General features: G+C 40.4%; 1 protein-coding gene across 1 annotated transcript in view; it reads left to right on the top strand.

The window, feature by feature from the left end:
- Positions 1-2,563: 2,563 nt before the first annotated feature.
- LOC124788103 overlaps positions 2,564-10,502 on the top strand; it is a 60,999-nt gene continuing 53,060 nt past the window's right edge. The window contains exon 1 of the mRNA XM_047255220.1: positions 2,564-3,099. Coding sequence (XP_047111176.1) covers positions 2,956-3,099 — 144 coding nt within the window. The 5' untranslated portion in view covers positions 2,564-2,955. The remainder of the gene's footprint in view (positions 3,100-10,502) is intronic.

Genomic DNA, 10,502 nt, shown 5'->3' with positions numbered 1-10,502 from the left:
ATTTACTCTCTGTACATAGAATAATGATACAACGCACACAATAGAAACTAGCTGGCACGGTAGCTCAGCGTGTTCGGTCAGAGAGCTGGCTGGCCTCTGTTATAAAAAAACTGAGTGACAGGATAAACAACGAACTTCAACGGATGTCATACGACGTTCACTACGACCAAATACAACGAAAAAAAAGTGGTTAGCGCGGGAATGCGATACAGAAGGACACGGTTTCATGCACGGATGGAGGCAAAAATTTTTTTTCCTCCTCATATATGCAACACGTGCTGAGATTGTTATTCGTGTAAGTTAAGATTTTTCTGCAATATTCGTTATTACTTACATGTAAGAGCGCACTTCCTCAGTAATGATTTCACAATTTCTGTGTTGAAAAAACGAAATATGAAACTGCTGTGAGTAAAAAAACCGACAGTGACCTTTATATTTTTCTTGTCAGAAATAATTCACCATTTTTTCCGAATATGTAGCGATTTCCGAGTTGCGGTTAGACAGGAATCTAAGAGCACAACTTAAATTACTGGGAATGTAACTAGCACCAGTCATCTTCATAATCTTGCATGTCACAACTGTTTATCTGCGATCGAGTCCTCAACAACAGTAGACAGAGATGAAAGATCTCCGCCGTAATATTTTTAGACTGTAGCACCATATACGAAACATTTTCATTCCTGAGATGCACGTTATAAACTTTGACGAACTGCAGGAGCTCTTGAAAATGCGTTTTTTCAATTTTGTTTTTAAGACCCAAATCGTTGACGTATCATATGGGCCGCTAAAGCATTTGGATCTCTAGGAGCGAGTTATAACCACATTCTGTTTATCTTCTTATTCTTTGAAACTCTCAGAATCAATTTTTCGGGTGTTTTTATAGATGTATTAGTACAATGTGGTACTACACACTATTCCTAACTCATTTTCCAAAACGTAAAATCCAAAACACGATGTCAGTGTGAATGAGAAAAAGATGACATAATGCGGCATTTACGACAATCTGCAGAATACAGTCAAATACGTTATCGTTGTTATGCATGCATGGAAACATGCGGTCAGGGAAACTGTAAAAGTTTCTATGCATTTCAGCTGAGAATCATGGAAATGGATACACTGCGCCTGATACTGTTAATGAGGAGACAATGAAGGCGGGCACGTCAGCTCGATGGGATGTGGCGTCATGCGTTATGGCACTGTAGACGCAATTTTCGGTGCTGGGAAGAATAGCGCGCCTGTGTCGTCTGCTAGCCGCTTTGTGTTCGTGGCGCTGTGCGCACTGCAGTGTGCATGCGCGGATCTGCGCCGCTTGCTTTTGATTGGCTAGCGCGACGCGAACCGACTACAGCGTTTCGGTGCTCTAGGCCCGAACGGTATCGCTACCGAAATGCTACTGAATAATACAGGAGCTCTAATTCGAGAACTAGGCCGTTCGGTGCTCTTGAGTACCGAAATGATCGGCACAATGGTGTAAAGATACAGAATAGGCACCCTGGTCGTCTGCGCACGCCCGAAGCACCTACATACTGGGGAGAAATCGTATTCCGCCTTCTAGCGATCATACGCGTGAATCGCGTGCAAGTGGTTCGACTAGACGATAAGCGCCGGCGGAAATGGTGCATCATGGGTAATCAAGTAAGCTCACACGTCCCGTGCAGAAAGGGCTGAATATCCTATTCTCATGCATATCAAAGTGCTTCGCACATGCGCGGACGACCAAGTGGGGAGCGCAACTGTCAAACAGCGGGAAGTTCTTTCTGAATTGCATAATGGAACGTAGTTCGTTCACCTCATAAATAGTTAACGGGTGGAACATCTGCTATAAGCATTCACTGGAATTAAACGATAAGACGCTTGTATTCGGGAGTTAATGTAAACCTGTGATACAGATCTATGTGGAACTGATCTTAAAAATATGTTCTTGTTCACTCGCATATGCGCTCGTACATAGCCATAATGTGTTTTTTCACGAAAGAAAAAACGTGAGTTACTCTAGTAAATTAACACTGGCAACACAAAAGCAATATTTCTATTGGTTTGTCCATGAATTCCAGCTTTTATAGTGAGGTCGTTTACACGTGTAAGTAACTTAGTTTCACGTATTTCACACATGTAACTAACTTAGTTTCACATAAACTGCACGAAAACAACTAAATACAGCGTCACAGTGCCCGTTTAAAATACAGTGAAATATAGTAATCATTACCATTCTTGATAATCGCGAAAAGTAAATTTTAGCCGTCGGAAGTTGACAACCAAAAAATTAGACATGTTGAATAGCCGACTAGACAAGCATTTACCATGTAAACGCTTTTTTTGTAGTTGGGCCGTCTGTCGCGTTGAGCGCTGCAGTAGATAACGACTTTCTTGTTCCTGTCGACGTCCCATGTGATTCGGTCTTTACAATGTAATAGGCGTGTGATTAAGGAAGTTGCGTGTGATAGTGTCCTGTACAGCAGACACATGTTCTGAAATTCTGTACTTTATGAGATGAATAAAATATATTTCACATACACAAAGATTACTGTTGTATTAGCGTCAGTTTGTATCTTTGAACTCAGTGTAGCCAACATGTAACACAGTCTGTCAAAATATTTTGACAGTGATAGCGAGCCGTGTTGTGCTTATCATTATAAAAATGAGGGTAGATTGAGATACAGCGAATTATATGCGTTCGTTGACAGAAACGTTATGAATTTCGTTGCAGGCAACCATGAAGATCTCAGAACAATTCCGTGTGAATTGTAGATATCTCATTTCTAACAAACAAATTCGACCTAGGTAGTTCCTATTGCTTAATGCGTTTCCAACACCGAGTTTCATTTATTAGTGAAGAGGAACCAAACAAACATAAAAATTTGGCATAGTCTGTATTGGTGTAACATGAGCAGGAAACGCATCCATGATAATGTGTATATTATAGGTTATAATTAATTCTGATTGTTGAAGAAGCAAATGAGGACGAAGACTTTCGTGTTATTCCTGAGCTGTATTGTGATCACAAGTGTTTTTTTGATAGCATTCGGAAGCCAAAGACCTTCTATTCAAACAATAGTGAGTGAAACGCACAAACAATTGAATAACTTGAAGAATTTTAAGGTAGGGATACAATTCCATTATGACAGTTTCCATCAGTAATATCATTGTCAGATGGGAACGGCGTTCTAATGAAAATTTTTCTACCGTTTTATCGCTCATTACTTCCTTTGATCTAATTGAAAAAAAAAAAAAAAAAAAAACTGAACAGTGGTTGTTCCTTCCATACCTTATCACAATTAACACTGAAAAGAGAAGTATAAACCCCTCGCAATGAATGTCCTTAAATATAGTTATATATAATACTTTATTCTCACAAACAACTGATTCCTAAATGAGCATTTCGACTCGTAGAACAAGTATTACTTTCTGCAAGAGCTACAGTGGTTATTCTCAATTTATTTTGTGTGTGTGTGTGTGTGTGTTTTTTTTTGGATGGAGGGGGGGGGCGGAGGTGTAAATTATACTCTGTAAAGATTAGACATTCCATGTGTTTGATTTTTGCCTCAGTTAAAGTATTAAGGTAACTCAAGATAGTGGTTGATAGTTATATGCTATAAGACTGATGAACTGTGGCACAAACAAATTTTACATAAATTCAGTTGGGCATTTATGATTTTAAATATATCACTGTAAACTGCACTTGAATGTCATTCATTATTATTGCTTAAAAGGTTTCTCAGTCTGGAAGGTATCAGGAGCAAATATCTTTAGCTAGAGATTGAAAGGTAATGTGTGCCTGTCATATTTTTGTTTCACTGACAGGTCTGGTGAGAATTTAATTTGCCTTGGTAGTGTTATGGTCATGTATATCTTGCTGAAGGAATCTAGATTGTCCTTAATGTGAAGGAGTCACAAAAATACATAATGGCTTTAAACAGTCATTCTTCCCAATTTTGTAAATAACAGCCTGCAGTGCTCCTGTCTCCCATACATCATTCTTACTGCCTTCTTTTGCAGTAGTAGCACATCCTTGCAGCCTGATGGCTGTTGAAGAATGGACAATATACAGTTAGCAGATATTAGTCTGTAATTACACTTTTAAATCTCCTTCGGAGTCATACTGTATATGACTGTTAGTTGCATACATTCTCATAATTTCCATAGTTATTGGGGTCTTGAAAAATAACATATAGAGTGAGAATTTTTTTAAAAAAGTACGTGTTTACATACAGTTATTAATTTGGTATAGTAGTGCATTGTTTAGGCAGTCAGATTTGCTGCTCCTCTTTCAGAGAATTCATTCAAAATTTTTATCATAGATTTGTGTCATATTTCCTTGAAATTCCACCTCTTCCATGCACTGCATTTCATCAGTATTTTTATAATTGAACATTTTAATAACCACTGCTGAAAATCTGTCTTGTGTGATGGGGAGTTGACTACTTGTTGTGTCTACATTTTCCTGGGTCACCTGAAGAATAGGATACAACTCATCGGCTTTGAGCAATAATGTCTTATTTTGGTCACTAATATGAATGTGTTATTAAGATACAAATATAGTGTATGCTTTTTGTCGCTTTTGCCAATTTTGTCATTTGTGTATATGATTTGAATTATACTTTTTTCTGATAGTGAGTCATTCCAACTGCTGTTCCTCTGCAATTTATTTTCATATCTTGTACTGGATAGGTCAATACAGGATACACATCTCACGTTTGTTGTTCTTATTGCCTTCTCTAGTGCTAGTATCATATTCTTCAGCTGATACTAGTACTAGTGAAGGCGAAAAACCAACGTAGCCTACATAAAACTGCACGTTTGCAACTGAGGTACTCCATACCAGTGTTAAGTATGTCACCTTTTTGCTTTCGGTAGTGTTAGTATCCTATCCTACATTTGACCTATGAAGATCAACTGAAGACTGGATATCGGCCTTTTCTAGTGTGAAAAAGTGATATATCTAACATTACATTTGAAATGTGGTTATACATGATAATGTCCAAGGTCTGTTTTCTCTGTACTACAGTAGTTTGTTTCTGAACATTCGTCTGTGCTTTTAAATTCATGAAGTTCATTATCCATGGTAACTTGTGACATCAGTGGTCAAAGCTGATGGGTTGTATCCCATCCTTCAGTTTTCCCATTTTCCTTATTGGAAGTGTTGTAATTGTGGATATCACTCCGATTGCTAAAAGTTTCGTGATTCTTGACATAGTGACCGAGAATTGTCATTGCTCCTAGATTTGTTAAGATGGGTGTGCAGTGATCTAGTTTCCTGCATGTTTTTGTCCACCTGCTTAATGTTTTGGTCCATAACACTGATTTTTCTGGTGCCATATACTGATACATCAATAAAGGAAGCAGGTATTCATACAATTGTAGTACTCGGATTCTTGTGCTGATAACCTGAATGACATCAACATTAAGCCAGGAATTTTGCTGGGGAGGAGTAAGATTAGGTAATACATTCTTAGTTGAATTTTCTGTATGTATTGTAACTAAGTTATGGTCGATGCTGAGATGACTCCTTGACAAAATATGCCCAATTCCTTCCCCATCAGAGATAATGTGGTGTTAAATTATAACAGAAAAGGACGATAACAGTAATAACAATGAACAGTTTTCATTTTAAAGCAACTGACCCAATGTTGCACTTGATCTACATATGTTTAAAGTGATGTTTCTTTTCGGTGTGTTGTGGGAGTTCAAAGTGGAAGACTTTTATTAACTGAAAGTATTTTTAGTTGTGTTGTTCACAGGCAAAATAAAATATACAAAACACTTATCCAACAAACTCTTCATTCCGTGGAAGCAGTAATGCCTTGGTAGGTCGCTGGAGGGAGTTGGCACCAAATGTGCACACACAAGTCATCTAATTCCCATAACACTTGGGGAGGAGGACAATGAGTTCTGATTCCGCATTCAATCTCATCCCAGATGTGTTTGATCGGGTTCAGATCTGGCGAGTTCGGGCCAGCACATCAATTGGAACCACTGTGCTCCTTGGACCACTCCATCACACTCCTGGCCGTGTGACATTCTGTATTATTGGGTCGACAGAAGCGTCCGATCCCACGCGTCGGCTTTGACCCACGACGTGAGGGTGTTGTCGCATATGGTGTCATGACGGCGCGGAGTTTGGTTTGTGAATGTGGCGTGTTTGTAGATGTCGTCATGTTGTGGTTTGTTGTGCTCTCTGGTGGTATGTTCAGGGTTTTTGTTTGTGTGGTGTAATGGGTTCAGTTTGCTTTTGCTCATTATCCAGAATTGTTTGAGTGTCGGCTGTGTTTGTAGTGGAATTCGTTTCATTGAGTTAACGATTTTGCGTGAAGGTTAATTTAGTGTTGTTCGCTGTACATCGTGTGGTAATTTTAGTAACATTAATCGGTTGTTGTATTTGTTCAGGAATGGATATGATGGATAAAATTAACAGTGCGCAGGTCAAGTGAAGTTTTCGATCCCAATGTGCGGCTGTGTATGTTGATATTGGTATCGGGAGATGTTTTTGAGCTATATAGGCCAAGGGGAGTGTTTGATCCTAATTTATGGGATCGGGAGCTGCTGTTGAGCTATATAGGTCAAGGGCAGTGTCCGATTCCAGATGATATTGTGTTTAGTGGTATTTGGGGAGTTTTGTGATGTCGGCTTTTTTCGTCGTTTCGTGTGGTTTTCTATGGGGGTGGGTGTCTAAATTTGTTTATATTTAGTTTGCCCCACCCAAAAACACCCCATTTCCCGCACTTGTCCCGTTAGTGTCATTAGGCTTTTTGTGGAAAGTGTGTGTGTGTGTTTGTTTTTCGATGTCTTTTTGTCCTCTTAATGTGTACGTACTGACTTTATATGCGCCATATTGGAATCGTGGTTTATGGTCGTTTCCGCCATATTTGTGACGTCATGGGTCAAAGCAGACGGGCCAGATCGGACACTTCTGTATTTCCGTATTATCTTGTTGAAAAATGCCACTGTCATCAGGAAACTTGATTGTCATGAACAGATGTATGTGTACGACACCCCTTGGCTGTTACAGTGCATTGCACAAGCTCCACTGGACCCATGGATACCCACACGAATGTTCCCCAGAGCTTAATGGCATCCCTGCTAACTCGTCTCTGTTCTTACAGTATAGAGGTCGCGGAGCTGTTTCCCTGGAAGACGATAGATTCGTGCCCCCGTATTGGTATGATGAAGAAGGTATCAGGATTTATCAGATGTTCTGCCACTGCACCAACACCCAGTGCAGAGAGTAACGTTCATTTCAGACGTAGTTGCTGATGTGCTGTTAACATAGGAAAAATGCATGCATGGGTCATTGGCTGTGGAGGCCTGTTGTTGGGAGTGTTTGGTGCATAGTGTGCCCACACGCACTTGTACTTTGCCCTGCATTAAATTATGATGTTAATTCCACCACAGTTCACCATCTGTCCTGTTCTACTAGTCTGTCCAGCCTACAGTGCCCGAGATCTGTAATGAGGGTTGGCTGTCCAATCCCACAACGTCTGGATGTGGTTTCACCACATGATGAAGACACTCAGCATAGCACTCCTCGAATACCTGAAAAGTCATCCAGTTTCCGAAATTCTCGTGCCGAGCCTCCAGCACATCACAATTTGCTCTCACTCAAACTCAGATTGTGCGTCTTCTCCATTCTACATAGGGACAACACACTCACTGATACTACATCTACCACGCGTGTGTCGTGGCTAGCAATCATTCCTCACCAGGTGACGCTGCTGTCCCCTGGATGGGTTTACTGTGATAGTCGGTCGGTGTTTATAATGTTCTGGCAGATCAGTATATATGTGTACACTTGAAAGTAATTTCTATCCATACATATTTAAAATTGCAAATAACAGACTTCATGCATTTAAATATTCTATTGTGAAGTATAAGCAGTGGTACTGTAAAGGTGACCTGAAAGATTATCTAAAAGTTTTGGTCACAGTATTTGCGTTTACGTTTCCAGGAAGTTTGTTATAAAATTTAACTCTTATGTGAAAAAGTACTGTTTTGACTCAGGGATGTTTTGATTTGGATCATGTGTAAGTTTTTGTTTTATCTTATAATGTGGTCATGAATATCACATTCTTTTTGCAATCTGCTGTCATTGCCTATTGGTTTCCTTAGATGTTCAAGGGGGAATACCAGAGATCTGGACAGAATTACACTTGATCCTCTATGTTTATATCTAAGCATGATTCTGGTGGCCTTATTTGCAGTTGCTTTAGAGTTTCTCTAAAATGCCACCCCATATTTAAGATGAGACTGAAAATAGGCATGATATGTACTCTCTACTGTTTTCTCATTACGGCTGGATTTTAGTGAGCAAAGGAGGTGGCAGGTATTGCTCAATTTTGTGCTAAGATGTACACCATGCTTATTCCATTTTATATCACATTACAGCCGTGATCTGAAGAATTTGGTTTCTTTACTGTTACCAAATGGTTCATCATTAATATAAATAGGATGTATATACCCTTGATCAGAGAATTGTGTAATTTTAGTGCAATAGTTTATTATTATTTATTAAAAGTTGACTGTTCTGTGCCTATTTGCTAAGATGTTTTGCGATGGTTAACTTATATAGCTCAACCCTAGACCAAAATATCAATAACCCCCCACCATCCCTCCCGTAACTACAAAAGCTTGTATTCCTATCTCCAGTTAAACCATACAGCTTAACCTCAGACAAGGATACCAACAACATAAGCCACTAGGGTATGGCACCTCTTCATTCAGTGTGCCCTCTACAGCAACATTTCACTTCCACTCCAAAACACACATCATGGCTTGATGATGTCACACAATGCATCACAAGTACGTCACAGGTCATAGGGAACGGGTGGTATCCTACAACCAAGTATATCCTCAACATGTCATCCCACATTGTGACATGCAGGTACTTAGTCGTGAACTTTGTTGTCATATCATAGCTAAAAAGTACAAAATACAGCGGTCATGTGTTTGTTTTTATTTATGTATTTATATTTTTAGCTATTTATTTATTTTTTATATTGTTTTGTGCTTTCACTTATGAAAAAGTCTACTCCCCAGACAAGCACCTTCGGAACACAATTTACATTTGATACTGACACCTGGACATGCATGCTCGCCACTCTCTGGTGGGTTCGTGCGTGACTACCATGGAGCGTCAGCCTTTGCAGCCTCTTTTCCCTTCCGTGATACGTCTCTGTCCTGTTGCCATTCTTTTTTCTCCTCCATTGGGGAACACGTCTGGGATGTTTTTGGAAATGCTTTCTACATATTCAGAAGCTGATATCAGAAAAGTCTCTCCACTGTTTTTCATTCCTTTTTTTTTCTTTCTTTGTTCCCCGTTCCTATCCTTCCTCTGTTTCGGTGTTCGAGGTTCCTCTTTTTCTTCTTCCTTCCTGTGCACTCCTGAAGGCCAGTTCATGCGCCTGACGTGTAACAGGTGCCTGGGAAACGTGTAATTCCCAGCCCTGGGTAGGGTTTGCATGTACTGCTCGGTACGGACCAGGCCCAGGGAGGGGTGATTGCCTGAGCGGCTACCTTTCCAAATTGCCACTTGGTCCTTCTGTCAGGTGTTCGGGAGATGGGACCTGAGGCGTGAACAATTACCTAAGATGGGTGTGCCCGCTACAGAGGGGGGTCTCCAGTTGGAAGGAGCACGCCATGGGAGACACGCAATTATGGGGATTTTCTTGCAATGAGCCAATCATCTTCTTCACAATCAATGTCTAGCAGATGAAAATGGAATGAGGCTAATGATTCAAAAACCCTCCCAGTTACACCACAGTTCCTCGTGGTTTCATGTGCTGAAGATGGTCAGTCCTTTGCTACAGTAAATCCGTTTCTTATTCAGAAAGGTGTTGATGCAATTGCTTGCCCTGTGAAATCCAGCTGTTGTTTACAAAATGGCACTTTGCGTTTGGAGACTATTTCCAATTCTCAATCACGACAACTACTTTCAGCTTCGCTCCTCCATGGGTATCCTGTTCGTGTTGAGGCCCATCGCTCACCGAATTCTTCCTGTGGTGTTATTTACACTAGGCTGCTTGATGGTCTGACCAAGGCAGAAATCTGAACATAACCTCTCTGCTCAGGGTATCATTGCTGTCCATCAGAAAGATAGAGGCATCCTTAGTGCCTACATGCACACTTTTTCTCATCTTTGATAGAGTGGTGCTTCCATCAAAGATCAAAGCATGGTATGAAATTATCACAGTCCGACTGTACATTCCAAACCTAATATGCTGCTACCAGTGTCATCATAGAACTGCACTCGAATGTTCTGTCAACACCTGGCCAAATGTGTAACCTGTGCTAGGGATGCTCACAGCGACAATTATTTACCTCCTTCTCCCTGTTGCATCAACTGCAATGGCGTCCATGCCGCCTCCTCCCAAAATTGTCCCGTGTATCTTGATGAGCAGGCTGCCCAGGATATCCAGGTGAAGGAAAAACTGCCTTACCCGGTTGCTCACAAGTTGTTGGCAGTCAGAAACCATGCGTTCTACCATCTGGCACTTACAGTACTGTTCTCG

The sequence above is a fragment of the Schistocerca piceifrons genome, chromosome 3 (assembly GCF_021461385.2).
Source record: "Schistocerca piceifrons isolate TAMUIC-IGC-003096 chromosome 3, iqSchPice1.1, whole genome shotgun sequence".
NCBI lineage: Eukaryota > Metazoa > Arthropoda > Insecta > Orthoptera > Acrididae > Schistocerca > Schistocerca piceifrons.
The sequence above is the reverse complement of the archived record's forward strand: the minus strand, read 5'-3'. Positions and strand labels throughout refer to the sequence as shown.